General features: G+C 41.7%; 1 protein-coding gene across 1 annotated transcript in view; it reads left to right on the top strand.

The window, feature by feature from the left end:
* LOC101857243 (microtubule-associated protein futsch) overlaps positions 1 to 14,615 on the top strand; it is a gene marked incomplete at its 5' end in the record, with an annotated part of 36,023 nt that extends 21,408 nt beyond the window's left edge. The window contains 6 exon segments of the mRNA XM_005095532.2: positions 423 to 638; positions 962 to 985; positions 1,884 to 1,977; positions 4,038 to 6,795; positions 7,351 to 7,397; positions 11,465 to 14,615. Coding sequence (XP_005095589.2) covers positions 423 to 638; positions 962 to 985; positions 1,884 to 1,977; positions 4,038 to 6,795; positions 7,351 to 7,354 — 3,096 coding nt within the window.
* Positions 14,616 to 19,779: the final 5,164 nt, after the last annotated feature.

The raw sequence follows: 19,779 nt of genomic DNA on the forward strand, positions 1-19,779 counted from the left end.
CCATCAGAAAATGACAAATGCAGTTTTTAAGACACTTGAATAGACATAAGGATCTTGAACACCTGGTTTTCACTGGCAAGACTGAGGGCAGGCGAGGCAGAGGTAGGCACAGAGCTTGGGGAACCTGAACAAGTGGGTGACAGGGAAAGATCAGGGAAACGTAGCTTTTTTAAGAGCACCCGAGCAGAGGAATGAATGGAGAACCGTGATCGCCGATGTCTGTCACAGATCTGAACTGGATGATGATGATTGCCTATAAACAAATTAACGACACGTTCTACATGTGTACACTTAATATGACCAATGCTTCTTTGAACGGAAGCCAATATTAAACTTTCATTTCCAATAATCCCTTAAAATAGGTATCATTTATTGTTCTCAGTAACCAAAGACAATGGTCGTTTTCAATTTGATCTGTTCAGATGAACAACCTAAGGCTAAGTCACCTGGAGCGGAACCGTGAGATCATGCAGATTAAAAGACAGCTTCTGCTGCAAGAGGTGAACAACTTGCTACTCCAGGCAGACATCACCAGGCGGGAAACGGAGCTCTATCAGTTCCATGAGGCTAGAAAGTTCGCTTCTCTCAAGCGATGGAACACGTTCAGTGGGACTGAGCGACAGAGGCCCCACGCCCAGGTGTGTTTCTGTTTCTCTGTGATATTTATCCTCCAACTTTGTTCACTTTTGTTCCTGTAATAATTAAAAACCAAACTTAGCACATGAGTATATCTAATCGTTTTCGTGACACCTTTCTTAATTTCTTCAGTATTACTTGATGCGTGATGATGTACTAAACTTCTTGCATCCAATATAACATTTATAAATAAAGGTCTTGATGTGCTGGTAACCTAAACTGGCATAAGCAACCTTAAACATGATTAATGAAACAGAACAAAAATCAAAACAAAAACCTTAAGTGACAATGGGTTATAATTTCATTTTCATAATGTTGTTTTCAGAATCCTCAAATTCTCACAACAAAGGTAAAATGATTGTTGTTATTGTGAACCCATCAATGTGATTTCATTTATTATTGTACCGCAATGTCTTCCTCAAGGAGATGCTGTCTCACCAATCATTTGAAATTTGTAACAGTCAATCATTTGGAAAAATGAATAACTGAGTTTGTTCTTTTTCTTATCCTAACTTTGTTGAATTTAGATTGTTACAGTGGGATGTGTGCCTGGTCTTGTTTCATACAGCTTCAATCTGCTTCATCTTTTTCTTTGCATTTTCTTATAGAAGCTTAACTTTCTAACTGCTGTTTCTGCTTTTGGTGGATTGTCCTTTTTTCTATTGTAATTCAGTTACACCGTGGTGTCAAGTTATTTATTCAAAGCGACGTTCTGTTCTAAGTGTTGAATATCACCGTTTTTGAAAATGAATTCTTCATTCTAAAGTGGATCGTAAAATTGGCATGGTATAATAATGTAGTCATGAAAGCTTCAATATTGAATCTGGAAAGAATAAGAAATCATCACTATGTCTAGTTTAAACAATTGTACGTTTAGTGGGCAGCTTCTGGTGGGGAAAATGAATTAATTTACACAATTAGATATTTAATTTGTAGTTGTGCCCTTTGGCCAGTTGTCCGTTCTCTAACGCTGGAAGGCAAATAAAAAGTAAAAATAAAACAGACGGGCAAATACCTTGTGATGTGATTAACATTTCAAATAACGCTTGGAGTGTGCTTTAACTATTATTGAAAATAGTAATCATGTGGCCGAAGGGTTTGACAAGAGAGCTCACACATTGTGACAACAGCCATTAGTTTCCCTCCAACATCCTATAAGTAAGTTACTCTAACTGGGGTATAAGAAAAGTAAAGTATGAACTTCGCGTCTCAACCCTGCTCACCCGCTCATTTGCTCATCACTGCAGGTGGAAATTGCGTCAGCAGCGGCTAAATCCACCAAGCCGCGTGAGACAAAGGTGAAGACCGGAGAGCCCCGCCCCAACATTCCATATATAGCAGGTATCTAACCTCTCCCTCTTGTCTCCCAAAACTATGTCCTAGCTTTGTTTTATCAGGTATAAAATTTAATGACCGTCGGTATATTTTTTCTCACTTTTTTAAAGTTCTCATCTCATGCTGCTAATAGAGCTGGGTTTCCTTATTTTATTAATTATTACAAACAAACTTGATATCCCTGGTAAAAAAGTTGCCCGTTTTCGGGAGAGTTACCGCAATTTGATCTGCAAATGGAAGCCCGGTTTTTTTATTTTCTGTTAACTTGATATTATTGAATAAGAAAAAAGGTCGTTGAGGAGAAATAATGATATGTTGAAGAAAATAATCAAAAGGGACATCAAAGTTCCATCGAGAGTTGTAAATAATTCCTCCTGGGGATGTCAACTTTCGGAGAATAAGGTGCAGTTGTTTGCAGACTTTGCTTTCTGTATCTAAAAAGTATAATTACAGGTAAGAAAAGTAAGATTTCTTCAAAGTCTTGCCTAGACAATTACGTCAACCACTTCATAACTCGGGCACCAGGTTTGTTTTATGAGAAAAATGTTCAAACTCAGACTCTTTTTTGTTGGTGTGTGCATCATAACTTATAATGATGGTGAACGCAAGGCATGTAGTTGAACACTAATCAGAACTTAATCTAAAAGTGCGAAATGAGCTGTAACAAACGTGTAGTATACTGAAAAGACACTTCATCAAGATCATACGATTTTGAACTCATGCTGCGGTCTAATTCATCAGTATGAGGTGAACCTTGCTCGGTTAGATTTTTCTTACACAAATTAGTGAGGACGGGAATATTTCTTTCCTTTTAGACCAGTGGTGTTTGTGGTGACTTGGGATCAGCAATGTTTATTTGAAAATATGCCTACTTCGTTAGAAATATACTTTGCTGCGATTTTCTTGTGCTGTGGGGTCTTGTCTTTTGTTTGAAAAGCTTAAGAAATCCTTTGTAATTTGTTTAAAGAGCGTAAGTATTAAAGGATGCTATTCTTCATCTTAATGGGACAGTACTTTTCAGGAACAATAAAAAATAATATAAGCATGAATAGACCACAATTAGTTGAGCAGTCTTTCGGGATCTTAGATTTGCTTTTGTGTATAACTGCCTTTTTCACATTTTATAAAGTTCATCCTGTAAAGTGTCCAATAGCTTGCTGTACGAATGTCCTGAATATAAGGAGACACAAATTGTTACAATGCGAAATAATTATCCTTTTTCATGCTTGCCTAAAGGAAAGTAGATGTAAGTATATGAATGTCTGGTCAGCTCTTTCTTCATCACGCCTGTGTTCTCATAATTTTTTTTTGTTTTGAGCATGTTGCCAGAGTACGCAAAGTGTTCAGTTACTAAGTTTTCTTTGCATCTCCGAGAGACCTGGGAAAACAGACTGGTGTGTTAGTTTTGCCAGATATTTACCTTCCTGTCTTTTCTTAAACTGTTTTTCTTTTTTCACTTTCCTTTCTCACCTGGGATCTGATATCCATCTGCAGTATCTAGTCTAAATTTTGTGTGGTGGTTTCCTTTCACAATTGTCTATTATATTTTCTAACAGCCATGCCTGACAGAGAATTTGAACATCTCAACAGAATTTCTTCTTTTCCCATCAGAAGGACAATCTTTTTGTTGTCCAGACGTCTGCGAAATAGTGAATGTTGCCAGTGTATCTCAAACGTTTGTTGTATCTTGCAATTTGACTCTCTCAGATTCCTCTTTCTCCATAACTGGATATTGGAAATCTGTGGTATGGTCCTTTTTCCGTCGTGTGTTTCTTTTCAACTCCAAACTAAGTCGCATACGCAAAAACTATGACTTTTCATTTCTTTCCTTCTACATTTTGTCTCAAAAGCCACATAGCTGTTTAAAACTGAAATGGTTGTTTCAAGAAGCTTGTAGGAATGTTGCCTTTGGCCATTTAAGAAAATAAGTTGTGAAATATACGTGTACTTTGCACAGACAGTTAGTTAGTTTAATGAAAGGTGACTTTTTGTAGAATAAAGTGTTAACATCCGCGTGTTATATTATGCTACATCTGGGTTTCGTTTCCTCTCTTTCTCTGTCACAGAGGATGTGATCCTCGCTTCCGCCGCCAGCTCCTCCCTCTCTGCCCCCGCCTCGCCCTCAGCTTTTGCGGCGTCAGGCGGTGCAGTCAGCACTCCGACCAGCAGCCAACCACATTCCAGCACGGCCGCGTCACGTGAGCGATCCACCGACCACGTAGAGACGCACTTGTTGACCCCATCTTTAGCAAGGCGAGAGAGGGAAGCGTTTCAACAGCCAGACCAGAAATCTCATCCATCTCGTCAGTCGGAGCCACGGCCGAGACTGGAAGGCCAGTCCACGTTACAGCTGCCGCCGTCGGCGCCGACAAAACCCACGAGACTGTCCTCGGCGGAGGCGTCATCCGTATCGCCTTCCCCTTCACCGTCACCTTCACCGTCACCCTCTCCATTGTCATCAGCCGTTCCATCGCCTCTTGCGACCACACCTACCACACCAACCACACCAGAGGGTGTTTCAGAACCCAAAGACTTGCAACAAAAGCCAGACTCTTCAACACAAGGCGGCAAGCCAGAGTCTGTTGTGGGCGGAGCCAGCAAAGAAGCTCTGCCCCTAAAGCCGTCAACCACGAAAACCGAGATTGTTACCTTCTGTGACTCGGCCCCTCTGTACAGAGAGATCGAGGAGCTGAAGAGGGCGAAAAGCAAAGTGGAAAGGGGGTCTCCCACTTTGAAGAAGAAAGATGGAGAGGGTCCTTCTCCAGTCCCTTCCCCTGGGAGGGACCCCCGGCATGGCAGCACCACAGAGACCCCCGTACCGACCATTCCAAAACAGCGGAGTCTGGACAAACCCAGACTCGTGAAAGCTGTGTCGATTATGGACGATGACTATTCCCCAGCAGAGTCTGTGATGAAGTGTACAGAGAGCCCGAGTGACGCTCAGTCCGCTCAACTAACCCGTGACCCCGAGCTCGGGCCGGCAGGGGCACCCACCAGCCACCTGCCCCCGATAGCCGATACTACCAGACGTGATCTACCCCCGACCAGTGACCCCAGTAGAGCGGGCTCTAAATCGCCCCGTAGCCCCGTAAGCAAACAGAAGCTTTTGCGAAGACAACGCGAAGAGAGAGACACCAAGCTGAAAGAATACCGAGCCATTTCCCCTAAAGGCAGTCCCGTAGCGGCAAGAGGTAAACCACCACTCCCCCGGCAGTCAACGCCGGTACGTCAGTCCCCATCTGCCTCTCCTGCTGCTGAGAAAGGCCCACGCTCTAAGAGTGTAGGAGATATGGAACCATCTGCACCCTCCGCACCCGATTCGCCTAGTGTCAAACCATTACAAGACGCCATAAACAAATTCGAAAAGCGGGCTACAGTCTGTGAAACCGAGGACCGACCGATCGAATTGCGCAAAACACCCAGCCCAACTTTACACCTCCCGCGTGTCGGGCTCGTCGCTCGAGTCCGGAGGCTCAAACCCGCAGCCGAGCTGCTTGAAGAAAGCCAGCGCTACAGGAGTGGGCACTCTATTTATGCCACTCGCATCCTTCAGCGGTATCTCCCCAAAGAAGAGCGAGCCAGACCAGGCCAAGCTCAGACGGCCTTTAACAAGGAGAATGTTTCAGGCACCTATGTGCATGCCATTGTCCAGCGCTTATCTCGCGAAACAACACCAGTCAGAAGTGGCGCATCGTCCAAGACCAACTCAGATCTTTCGCTCCAAAGAACTGACTCACCGCGGACTCAGTCAGAGTTTGTGACAAACATAGTGCGTCAGTTATCTTCCACCAGCAGCACAGAAGCTCCAAAAAGCCCAACGGCTCCTTTCAAAGATCTTACTAATGGAGGACAGGTTAAAAAATTAACCCAGGCCTTTGATGGGCAGAAGACTAAAGCTTCTCCAGAGCGAACTTTATCGGATACGGACATCGATCGACATCCAGACAGGCCGTCCACAGCTTCGGTCTCAAAAGCTCAACAGCGAAAATCATGCGAAGTTGCCATGGTGATGTCGTCAGATACTTCACCTACATCTGAGGCATCTTATCAGATTGTATCAACCCTCTCAGTAGCGTCGGACGACGAGAGTCCTTGTAGACCTGAGGTTAGATTCGCCCCCACCAACCACCAGTCTTTGCCCACCCTCGTGGTAGCGCCAGGATCCCCACCTGCCATCACAGCGGCTGAAGTGGCCGCCAGGGGCCGCGCCGCTACTTACTGCACCGCGGAGCCCGTGACAGGAAAACCACCAAGAGAAGTCGCAGGGGAAGAGCAAGCAGCTGCGAGTAAGCGAGCGAAGAGCAAAGAGAAAAAAGGTGGAAAGTCAGGCAGAGGGAAGAAGGGAGAATCGGGCAGACTGCCTTCTTCATCTCTATCCCCCGAACGACGTAGCGGGGCGGGCAGAGGCAAGATGGGGACTGTCGGGGTTCTGTGCAAACAGTCTATATCCTTCGACCTCGGAGTCTCGCTGTATGCGCAGAGATCCCCGGAAGAAGAAGAAGAAGCTGCACAGAAATCTCGGAAACCTCGCAGTTGGGACCCAAGTGAAAGCGTAAAAGCAGAAGCAGAAGCAGCAGCAGCAGCAGCCGCAGCAGCGGCGTCACCATCGCCTATAGAGATGCCATCTACGTCATCTGTGGCCAGCACGTCGTCTGCTGCATCGCCTCAGGCAGGCACCGGATCTAGCGCGGGAAGACCGGTGTCTTCCGGCTCTGAGGGGGAAATGGTTCCGGGATCGCCAGGCGCCGAGGAAAAGAAAAAATCTCGGCGATTTCTCGACTCCAGCTGGTTACAGAAATCCAAGAGATTTTTCAAAGTTTCGAAGTAAGTACGAAATTAAGTTTTGACAAACCAACGACAGGTCTTAATATTTCCTCCTCCATGCCGTTTTTATATGGTTTATAATAATTGTTGTTCGTGATGCTGCAGTTACTTATGCTATTGCAAGTTATTAGATCATGTTTGTTGATGATGATAGAGATGAAGTTACCATTGTTAGATTTTGTTGCTTTATTGTCATTATGGAAGTTGTACTTGTTTTTGTTGTGGGGTTGTTGTTGTTTTTTTGCAGTCATTGTGGAGAATTCTTTTTGTTTCTGTTTTTGTAGCTCTAACTGCTGACAGTTTTGTGAGCTGGTGTAACAGCCTGAAAACGTTTACTTGACATTTAATACTGGCGATATTTTCTTAAACTCTCTTTCCCGACTCAAAACCTATAGACGGGAACAAAACTTGTTTTGTAAAATCTAAGCGTAATTTCGTTTTTAATGAAAATGTATATATTTTATGCTAGCGTTCACTTTTATTACTCTTAAAGTATTCGCCACTACGATTTTTTTTTATTCTTCCATTTATACGCTACATTTAACTCTTTCTCAGGTGAACACAACGTGGCTGGGACCAAGCGGAAGTCAACGTCATCGCAGGTAAGGCGCGAACCTCTAGGCTGGACCGTCTGCCAAACAAAACCTGTCTGTCTGGCAGGGGGGGGGGACAACCTTGTTTATCTTGTCGGCACAGCTGCGTTCTTCCCAGGCCATGTTCCCTCCCTTTGCACCGAGAAAACAAAAGTTGGGCAAACGAAGCAGTGCCTGAGTAGCAGCAACGTTTGCCATTTGTTGGCCAGCGCCGTGGGGGATGTTGGCAAGGAAATGTCGTCTTTTGGAAGCTTATACTATCAACTCATCAGCTACAATGTCATTCCTTCTCTCTCTCTCTCTCTCTCTCTCTCTCTCTCTCTCTCTCTCTCTCTCTCTCTCTCTCTCTCTCTCTCTCTCTCTCTCTCTCTCTCTCTCTCTCTCTCTTTCTCTTTGTCTTTCTCTCTCTCTTTATGTCTCTCTCTCTTTCTTTCTCTCTCTCTCTCTCCCTCTTTCTCTCTTCTCTCTCTCTCTCTCTCTCTCTCTCTCTCTCTCTCTCTCTCTCTCTCTCTCTCTAGCTATCTCCCTCTTACCCCCCCCTCTCCCTGCCCTTATACTTCAAACAAATAACAAAGCTGTTTCCCTCTTCTTTTGATGTTTACTCTCTCTGCCTGTCTATGTCAGTCTGCCTGTCTGTCTGTCTGTCTGTTTGCCTGCCTGCCTGCCTGCCTGTCTGTCTGTCTGTCTGTCTGTCTGTCTGTCTGTCTGTCTGTCTGTCTTTCTGTATGTCTGTCTGTCTGTCTGTCTGTCTGTCTGTCTGTCTGTCTGTCTGTCTGTATTCATGTCTGTTTTTATGTTTGTCTGTTCAACAACTATTTGTCCTTGGACCCACTTTTGAATGTTGCCCCAATGAATGACGTGAATACTCATATATTTATAAAACTTTCTCTCTGGATTAATGTTAAAGGTTCCGAGGGCCTGATTTGCTTCCACTTTCAGCTACCAATTATTGAGCCAACCTGCTGATCGGACCTCTCATTGCTGCGTGTCGCCCTTTTCGAAAATGACCCTGTGATGGCGTGTCTGAAACCATAGAGGGGAAGAAAAAACTAAACTGAAGTTCTCCAGTGATCATCCCTGCTCAAACCGGGCACCTGAGCAGAATGTTTATCACAAGACCCAAACTAATTACCTCTAGACCAGGGGTCACCCAACTTTTTCAAAGTGGGCTGGATAACTGAGGGAATGCTTTCTCAGGCCGAATAGCTTGTTCAATACAATGCAAATGCATTAAATACTTACGAAATATTAGTTAGAAGTCATAAAGTCTATAAAAGCATGTTAGTTTTTTAATTTGCACAATACTGTTCAATGAAGTAATCAAGTTATTGTGGCCACCAAGTCCTGAGCACGCTGTAAACACATCCTCCAATGTTTTTTTTGGTGGTTTTTTTGTGTTTTGTTTTCTTTGTTTTTGATTTTTTTGTGTGTGTTGTTTTTTGGGGGGAGTTTTTTTGTTGTTGTTGTTTTTTGTGGGGTTTTTTTGGGGGGGGGATTAATTGCCTGGTGGCATGGCGGTGGGCCAGACTAATTGACCCTGCGAGCCACACGATTGGTGACCCCAGCTCTAGACCACACCCTCACTCACACACACCAGATTTGTCTGTCAAGATCTATCTAGCTCCTGGTTAGGAGTCCAACAAACCACTACATCTATTGTTCCTTCATTTATTTATGCTCGTACAACCTTCTGTGATTATATTAATCCCAGTTCCCTAAATCTACATGTGAAATGGCCTGTTTGCTTCACCTGTTTATTTATTGGCTTGGAAGCTATTTATCCGTCTGATTTGTTGCTGGGTTTTTTAATTCGTCGGTAATATGAGTTTGTCTTTGTCTATTTAAGAATTTAAAAAACTAATATTTTTAGTTTTTGTTTACCCAGCGGGTGAATGTTAAACGCCGCTGGTAGGTTATATTTTTTTACTCTCCCTCTTTTCTTTTTGTTTATCTGCTCGTCTTGATTTTTCCTTCAAGACGGTTGCTCAACCCAATCAACAAGTAGAAAAGTGGCCGGAGGCTTGGAATTCAGTACACAACGAAGCAGACGGCTACATCGGAATGAGCTTTAAACGTCAAGAACAGAAATAAAAACCTATCCAAAGATGTTTGGTTTAAGTATATGTGTCGTAGCATTCGGTGTAGGTAGTTGGTGGGTATTCTGATGTGTTTGCTCCTTTTTTCCCACACAACATCTGTCGTCCTCTTTCCTTTATTTCTAGTTTACTCTCCAGTAACACCTCTATATGTCGACACTTGTATGGCATATTTATGTTGCAGGGTGCCGTGTAGCTCTTACTAATGCTCTTATTGAAACTATTACTGGGTCTGCCTTCGTTACTGTAAGTGTATGTGCTCAGAAAGTGGAAGACGGACAAAATGGGATACACACATGTAAGGAACAGGTTTACATGCCAGGCTCTCGAACGAGGTCTAGTTACAAGAGGATGTATAACACGGTATTATAAGTTGCTAAATCTTACCACACGAAAAAAAAGAGAAATATGCGAAGAACAGAGTGGGAGACGAATGTGTGTGTGGGGGGGGGGGGGAGGGGGGAGGGGGGAGGGGGAGGGAAATAAGGAGGAGTGTGGATAGTTCACCCTGAATTAATTTCCTCAATGTAGGAGAATCGATGTACATATTTATAGTTTGGTTTCCAACGTATGTGTATTGTGTTGGATAACATGAGAGAGGGAAAGGAAATAGCAACTTATAGTGCGGTTAAAAATCCGTGGCGCAACTTATCCTCAAATATCTCTTCAACGGGAACGGGTGAATCAATGTGATCCATACTTTGGGCAGCATTCTGTGTCAATTTATCTTAGCTTAATAATATTTTTCCACAAAAGTTGACGCTAGATTTTTTTTTTACTTTCCATCATAAAAATGTATATAAAATACAAGCACTATAAATCTCCGTCACGCAGAAAATAGGATTGTTCACAGCAATTCCCCCTTCTCGCACATATGTTGTACACGCATGAGGTCTACGTCACAGCCCACCAATGACACTTTTTAGTGGCCAAACTTGTTACAAGAAATTAATTTGAGAGTGAACACATTTTTTATCTAAATGTTCGCAAAACTCACGTTCAATTAACAAAAATAGTGTCACGATTAGAAAAAAAAATGACGGACTTCCTTTTAAAAGCAAAATTATTGCCCCAGCTGTAAAAATTGTTAATCTGTAAAAACCACTCACTTTGATTTTTTATTAGTATTTATTTATTTTTTTAAATTCAAGAATACAGCTAACAGGTATTTAGAAAATATTGATTCGTTAAGACCAATTGATACAAGTCGTTGTGCAAAAAACTGGAGAGGGGTGGGGGGCTATCGTGGCCTAGAGGTTAAGGTGTTGGCCTCTCATTCAAAGGTCCGGGGTTCGAATCCGGGGAGCGACCGAAAAATGTTCTTCTCTAAAATCGTCTCCTGTCGCCTCCTTTCCTGCTCTCTAGCAATGTTCTTTCGTCTGCTTTCATTTCCTCTTTCTTCACCCACCCTGTCACTGTCACCTCCTTTGCCCCCTTCTCTGGGCTCCTGACTCTTTCTGCAGCCTTTCTACTGCTACCCCTTGGCTTCTTCTTACTGCAGTTTTTCAGCCACACCCCTGATCTTATGGTAGGAAAGATCTACACCTAGCCTTCTCGGACAAGGGCGAAACATCTCGGAGGGCCCATGTGCAACTTGCGCACGTTAAAGATCCCTTGGTGGTCTAAAATCGATAAAAGTAGGCTTAATTCAAAATTCAAAATTTACTACCAACTGAAAAAGTTTAATGTGTCCCGCGCGCTCATATGACCTTATGCTGCTGCGAGCGCCGTAAAACACTTACCAATAAACCTGGAGAGTCAAGGTTCGATAGTCTAGGAAATATTGGACAATAAGTTGCGCCACGAATTTTTGACCGCACTATAGTTAGTGTAGCAAACTATTTGTCAATGAAAGACAAAGGGTAAAAATGAGTGGTAGGGGAGGAAAGGGAGCGGGGAAGAGGGGGGGGGGGTTGTTAACTTGTCTTAAGTAAGAAATTAACTAACTAATTTTTTTTTTTTTGTATTTTACATTCTCAGCACCTGTGAGCACTCAAGGAGGTTTCTCCAGGCGTCGCAGGTGCGGATGGCGCAACCAGTTTGTGCGGGTACAGAAGTATTGACAACGCCCCGCCATTCAGACCACGGGAGGCAACCCAGGAAATTGCCTCTCCTGTATTAGGGCGACCCCAATATCGCCCCCTGACTACAGCGCCAAGTGGATTAGTAGAGGACTGAGGAGAGTAACCTTGAGACAGCACATTCCATCATTGCACATCTGAATTCGAGAAGACGTTACAGAACCTTCGAAAATATTTTTTAAACAGTTATCACGGATAACTTTAAAAGTCTCCGAAAGAGACGTTTCTTTTACAGTCATGACATTCTCGAGTTTAGAAAGTTATATTCCTATACTAGGTGATGAGCAAGGTTATACAGAAAAAAAACAAGTTATATTTATTGTTTTTACTATGGCAATTTTGCAGTCAACCGAGAGTTGGAATACTCAGCGTTGCGGAATCCTGTTTGGTGGCTGAGTTGGTCAGTTAAATGGTCAAACCCGGGGTGGCGTCCCCAGACCAGCCCGGCCACGTCACCACGTGTCATATGTGTCTGTCAGCTCGCGCTTTTTGTGTATGTCTGTCATCAATGTGTCTGTTGGCGTGTGTGAGGATTGTCATGTCGTCTATGCTCTCTCCAATTTCACTACAATTCGTTTTATCGTATTTGGGCTATGAACTAAGAAAAGAAAAGAAATGCTTAAAATACAAAATTGGTTTTGAACGAAACAGGTAATATTTAAGAACAATAATGTCATCAAAAATTGAATTTCTTTCCTCTCTTTTTTTTTACATGGAAAGAGTGTTTTACAGAACCTTAGATTTAAATCAATTTAAGTTGGAGACTGCACCTCAGTAGCAAATATTGTATCGTTTCTTCTATTCTAAAATCTGTGTCTTGTTTTACGTGAGCTAAGAATACTTTGTGGTCACTTCAATACTTTGGGAAATGGGAGGGGGGAAGAATCAGGCAACTTCTTTGCTTGCCTGGTGGTCCCAGAATGATGGTTTCTCTCTTGGGCACATACCCCAGCGGTCCAATACCGTGCTCACCTCGCTCAATATTTGTTTCTCAACTTTTGAACAGGGCACAGAATCTTAACTTTTAGATTTTCTCAATAAGTGGCTTACATGGGATTATTGAATCTTTAATCGGTCACACGTTTTGACCGTCGCCTTATATTTAACAATCGTTATAGAAATTGATCGTTCTCTCGCCATCATGCTCTGAGCCTTACTGCTATCAGAGGAAGCAAAGTAGATAGGAACTGCTCCGGCTGTTTCCCCCTCAGGGCAGCTGAGAGACCCAAAAACTGTTTAGCAATGTGAGTGGAGCTCTAGAGAACGCACAGGACTTTGATCAAGAACGGAGATCAACTAAGTCATTTGACCTCAACTACACAATCCAAAAAGGCAGCAGCATTGTATTTTATGTGCTAATACGTTATGCCTTTAAGCACTATCAATGCAATTTTACAATCTTGAAGAATCGCAACCTTATAATAGCAACTATTTAGGAAAGGCTGGTTTTACATTGTATAATTCACAAATTGAAAGCCAGACTTAATATTGCAGATAAACTTGTTCAATTATGCAGCTGTGATTTCAGCTTGATAATCAGACAGTTCATCTGATGGTCGGTACCAACTTTTATATCACCATTTGCTAACAGCTGTTCATATAAATATATCAAAGACTGTAAGTAGTGAGAGGTCAAACTGGCATTGCTTCTCCGTACCGGGATAGACTTGGAGGCGGAAATACAGCAGACAGCACATAAAACAAACCCAGACATTTTCTCATGTCCGTACAAAGTTTCTTCCCTCGTTCTGATGGTATTTGATAATGTGAAATTTACTTTTTCTGATGAATGTATCAAAATTTAACTTTCACTTTTGCCATAATTTCTTATCCTGAACGAAAACATTACCTATTCTGGATTCAACTTCACATTTGAATTTGAGATTAAGATTTTTAAATTTCAGTAATTTTGTGTAAATATTATTCAATCTGCTGTACATGTTAATCTGTCTATACGCCAAACTAGCTGAGTGTACAGGTCTTTGTAGTGAGCGCAGGGAGGGGTGATGTGCAGACGAACTGCAACCGCTATTTATTTTTATTTTGCAAGACGAATATTTTTAAACTTTGACAGTAGTAAAAAGATAATATATATGCATACATTTAGGTTGAAATTAAGACTGGCTAACTGTTTCTGAGCCTCGGAATTTGGGGATTTAAAGAAGTGGTAACAATTTTTAAGTTTCTGTCCCACATGAAGGGCAGGGATGTTTTATGTGCCAATGGACTTTACTGCAGCATTTTTAACGTGCAATATTTCTGGACTGTTTTGTTTATTTATTTATTTGATTTGGGCTTCGAGTTAAGTAAACAAGCTTCGACTCGAGCCAAGGTCAGTTCTGCCAGGTCACGGGACTTTGTGTGAATTGTAAGCAGCTGCTGGATGGAGTCACTTAGTCTGTGCAGAACTGATCTTCCCTTCTCATGATTATTGTCTCGTTTCTGTCTACCTCGAGCTTATAGTTTTGTTCATCTTTTACTGTGATGAGCCCCATGCCGGGTTTCATTGTCTGAAGCCGCTAGTCTTTTTTATCTTCATCACTTTTTGCTGGGTTTCTTTGTCTACTCCCTAACTTTCTCTTTTTTACTATTCATGCACCTGTGTTTCTGGTAACGCACAAATGACAGACACACAAAAAACTAAAACAGACATACTCACACACAAACACGCAAGCGCTGTCACGCGCACACAACTTGGCATGTACGAACATGCATTGACATACAGGTACAGATACAAAATACCCCCATAGTACACAATACACCTGGGCACACAATCTGTGTCAACTAGTTTTGAAAGAAAAATAAGCAACCAAATTATTATACAATAAAAATGAATCGTTGAATAATCTTAAGCAGCACGACCACATAAAGGGTCATAAGAAAGAAGCAACAACACAACAAGAGCATCAGATGCTAGACCATGACAGGAGCTGTCACCTTGTGACTGTGTGAGAATTTGATTTACGCCATATTTGTTTGCGCATCTCGCCCTTCTATCGTGCAGACCAAAATGTCTGTGAATGTCTGTATTAAAATGTGAAAAATTCTTACTTTGTGTCTTCCAAGTTCTATTCATTTTCTGTTTTGTTTACTGTGTGTATACGTGTAGTTTTAAGAGAGTTCTGCTTGTGTGAATATAAGCTCTAAATGTGTACCTCCTGCCCCACATACCTATTTATCTTTTGTCCAACCTGCCCTTTGACCGATAAACAGCCCATGTATATGTGCTCTTTGTGTCTTTGTATACCTACATGTCTTACAGCCTGGTTGTCTCGCAACAATACGAAACTCAAAGAGGTCTTCATGATTTGTCATTTTCTGACTCTTTTCTTGTCTCATTTATAATCTACAGTGAAACAGATAAGCCCAGTACTCCACAGCTGATAAATGTGTACATTATAGGGCTCTTTGAATCAAGATTTAGATTTCAACAGCAGGCAAAATAGAAGGGAAGAGAAATAATGTCAGACCTCTCAGATTGTACCCTGAAAACTTAAAATCGGACAGAAGTCTGCAATTTCATGAAATAATATATATATATATAAGGTGTGTTGTAGCAAGGACCTTGGCACATACAGACTAACATGGCCATGGGAACAGATATCAGTAGGATTTGGCAGACTATCAGTTTCGGATAAAATTAATCGGATGACCAGTCTTCAAGACAGACAGATCTCCTATATGCCAGTCTATACTGTCAATACAGTCTTGAATTCACTACACCAGCGAAGAGAGTGGGTGGTTGGCGGGTGCTCTGGTGTGGGCTTTTTCTTTCCTATGAAACGTCTATCGTCCTTATCTCTCCTCCTTCTTTTTTATGTTTGTTACTCTCTTGTAACACCTCTAATCTTCTGGCGCTCATATGACCTTATGCAGCCGTAAAACCTATACAAAAAAAAGAAGAGTATTTAACTTTGAGCAAGAGTTGCTATTTTCATTTCTTTGATTTGTTTAATGTGACGTTGTCTCAAGACCTATCAATCAAGGACCCCATATATATATAGCTTTCTGACAGGTCCTACTCATTATCATAGCTGTCTACTTTTTACGAGGAGCAGAAGAAGGATAGACCCCACCCCTTTCTCTGTGTATATTTTCCTCGTGTCTTTCCTTCTTCCCTCTTCCTCATTCTCCTACTCAGCAAAGTTTGCCTCAAAGTAAAAATCATGACAAGGATATATTTGACTAGTAGACACTCACACGACGTATTCTAATGTTACGTAAAGAACGTGCATTATGTTTGATGTCTTTTTAGGCCTCATTTTTACCGAGTTATTCTCAGTTTCTTTCCTCACGGTCTCCAGTACCACAGACCACCTTTCTGCCGTTCGCCTAGTCTGTACCTTAGGGGACGATTTGGCTGTTTGTCTATTATTGAGGAAAAACTGTGTGTTGTACGCGTGTGCACACACATAAACACACGCACACAGTCACATAAGCTGTTCTGGTTTTGTTTTCTCTGAGCAAAGAGAAGCAGATAGACACAATAATTGTCTTTAAGTGCTGGGAAAAGTGAGAAAGAGAGACAGAAACAGCAGAGGGAAAGTAAAGAAGTAGGACCTATCAGTGGCGCCCTCGAACTACACGCATAAGCACACACACACACTCACACACACACACACCCACACAGACACACAGACACACACATTCATGCACAATCACACAAACGCGCACGCACACACATACATACAAACACACATACACACAAATACCCACCCGCATACACAAACAAACAAACAAACAAACAAACGAATATACAAACATGAGGTCAAGAATACAGTAGCACAGCGATGGAGCAGTAGAAGAGCTACATTAAATCAAACGAGAACACCCATCGACCAATCGTAGAAAAGACTTTCTAGATGCGGCTAGTTCTACAGTATGGCAGGCTGAAGAAAATAGAAAATAAGCTGTATCAGAAGAAAACCTGGACAGAATAGCAGAGGGATGGACACACAAGCAAGCTCATACAGAAAACTTTTGTCCAAATTGTAGGTTCATGAACACTTAGTGTAGGTTAAAACAGAAATCAACAAAAGTTTAAACAAAAGGAACTAAACCTATAAGTTATGCCCTTATTCAGAAATTTAAAAAAAATACTTAAGTTGCATGTATATATATACAAAAATCGTCATTTTTATTGCAAACACAAATTCCTTGTTACTTGTGCAGGAACGTGTCGGTGTGAGCGAGGGTACAATACAGAGCAGTTGTCTCAGGCATATCACAGAAGTTGAAAACATTAAGACATAATATAGGAAATACATTCATAAAAATATACAAGGATATCCCCTGTTTGAAGCCTTCATAATAACGCTGTGATCATTATAATAATAATATACATTTTATGGCAGTTTTGCAAAGCCTATTAATTTATTACTTAGTCCATGACGACAGCACGTTTCGTGGATACATTTTTATAGGTGAAACAAATTTGTTTTTGGTTTATTTTTTTTATTTTTTTTTTTATTGTTGAGTTACAGGAAGAAGTAGTCGTGTACTAGAAGGTTGACGGATAGGATAATCACGGAAAAACAAAGAAAGAATTAAGGAACAGGACCATACCAGGGTGCCCACCAACCTCTCCGTTCTTGGCGGGGTTTAAAAAAATAGGTTGATGTAAAACTTCATTTTCGATGCCACAATAAGGGTCTATCGGCGACATCCGGAGCATAGATTGAATAGTCATCCAACATGCCAGGTCTGCAGAATCGGCTCAGATTGGAAAGACGGTCGCACCCGTGTGCATATCGGCCTCTATAGTGTCACAGCTGGTCTCTTTGCCCTTACACTTAGTTAAAACGTTTATTCCTTTCTCATATGGGCAGGATTTTACCGAGCACCTCTGCCAGGGATTCTATATTTCTCTTGACTGCGACTGTTCATGACAAAAACAGTCTAAGTAGTCAACGCCCTAAATGATCTGAATTATTACGATGAGGGCCTCAAACATTAGTTCTACATTCATCAAATCATTTAGGAAGTGCACACGTGTTAAACATGTCCTCTTATCAATTGCTTCAACCAGACTGACATGACATTTTCCGTAAGACCCTCCTCAACACGTATCAGAGTCGGACCTTCATAAAGTCGGCTTCTCGTTAGACGTTGTCGCAATTCTGATCCTACTGTGACACGGAGAAACAAACATCTTTACCAAATCGAATCGTGCCTCAGTTGCTGTCATTTAGGATAATGATATATCTTGCAGATCACGTGGACCCTGACGGGATTCATTTAAATCTAAGTGTACACCGGCTAGTATAACCTACCAACTGCAGTCATATAACAAAAGTAGATATAGGCCCTCCATAAAATGCAAAGGCTCTTTGTGAAGACGGAAATCTTTGCAGGCCTTAGTCACTAGTGCAAAACCCAGTGACTCATCTAGATGTAAACTGGTACAGTAAATTAGAAAAATGAAAAGGTATAAAATTATGTCTGGTTTTGAAGTATGGGCAGGATTATTGTGATGAAAACAGTAAATACAAAAAGGAGAAATAAATAAACGATTCTGTAAAAGTTGATGGAATGGCATGGAGGAAGTATGATGACGACGAGGGAACATAGAAAAACGTCAATTGTAACCACATAAAAATTCTTTTCTCCCAATAGAATTACCCACGTGACTCGCTAATACAAAAGGAGCCTATCATATACCAAAATCGTTTTATCATTGCTCGTTTTAGACAATAGCAGTTATTGTAAAACATATTAAAACAGCTAGAATTGTTTATCTGAATAAAGGCTTAAAAAACAAATAATTATATTATCATGCAGAAGTACGGGACAAATATCTTGCAAGATCTAATTTTGTATCCAACCTCAACATTTGGCACGTCCAAAATATCAAGCCCATATCATTATATATATATTATTATATTTGAGTATTAGAGGTTTACGATCCACCCGTAAATTCAAAATTTAGCCATGGCATTACTTTGTGAGCTGACTATTTTATCTCTAGTATTTACAAAACAATTTATTCGCATACCCAAGCTCAAACGAAACAACTCGTATACATTGCAAGCTCTTTATAATATACAGTCGAACCTGTGTGAAACGAACGCACATTGTCAAGGGGAAAGGGGGCGTATAACACAGGTGGCCGTCTTAGGCAGGACAGATCAAAATGAAAAAGCCAATCCTTCCCATTTGAGGTCCAAACCCTGGCTGATCTCAGGCTTAGGACTGCCGTAAGGCGAATTCAAAAGGGTTTTTGTCTTCTTTTGAAAAAGGAGGTGGATGGATGTAAGAACGGACATTGTTGTTGTTTTGTCTATCTTTTTATTTAGTTATATTTTGTTAGTTTTGTTGTGCTGATTTTATCCAAGGGTAAAATAAACGAATGCAAGACGGTGAAGACCGAGTGCCATGGTGAAACAAACACTGGGTCGCAACCACTCGGAGAACAAACGACGCTTCTGTCGCAAGGGGTTACAGATTATGTAAACATAACAGTGACCAGTCACGAATATACGATTTGTGTATGAGTTGTGGGCGGGCTTATTATAGATTATGACGGATCACACGCTTTCCTCACCAGCAGTTGAACATTTGTTGTTACTCATTGGTCAGTTGGGGGAACATTCATTGGAAGGACTAATAACGACAGGTGAATCGATTATGACAGCCTGTTCGTTCACAGCGTCAGGGGCCGATTCAAAATTTATGACAAAGCATCGGGCGGTGCGAGACCACGCCTGGCTGTCTAAGCCAGGTAAATTTGACTGAGGGTTGGTAAAATAAGTTGACCGCGGCGCGTTGGACAGGTGACCGTTTTACACAATTAAATAATATTAGAGAAAAGGCGCAAAGTGGGGGGGGGAGTGGCCATTTGCACAGTTGACCGTATTATACAGGCGGCCGTCATGGCAGCTTCGACTGTGTTTGAATCTGCTTCCCTTTTTTAAAAAATTAAAAATCTAGATAAAATGTGTCCATTTTTTTAATAATTTGGTGTCTAAGCCATAAGCAGCGCCGTGATGTCTTGACAATCAAGACAATGCAGTTTCTGGACAATGAATGTGGATAGATTCGATGAGCAAGAGAGGTACCCAAACGGAGCTGAAATTGGCACTGAGAAAATGTAGGGTGTTTTTTTTTAATGAACGTTTGTGCTGAATGAAGTCACAGAGCGCTTTTCCACTTACGAAAGACATAATGTCGGTAAATTGTAGGCCCTATGTGGCGTAAGATAGAAGGCAATTCTAT

This window comes from Aplysia californica, unplaced genomic scaffold, assembly GCF_000002075.1.
Source record: "Aplysia californica isolate F4 #8 unplaced genomic scaffold, AplCal3.0 scaffold00106, whole genome shotgun sequence".
NCBI lineage: Eukaryota > Metazoa > Mollusca > Gastropoda > Aplysiida > Aplysiidae > Aplysia > Aplysia californica.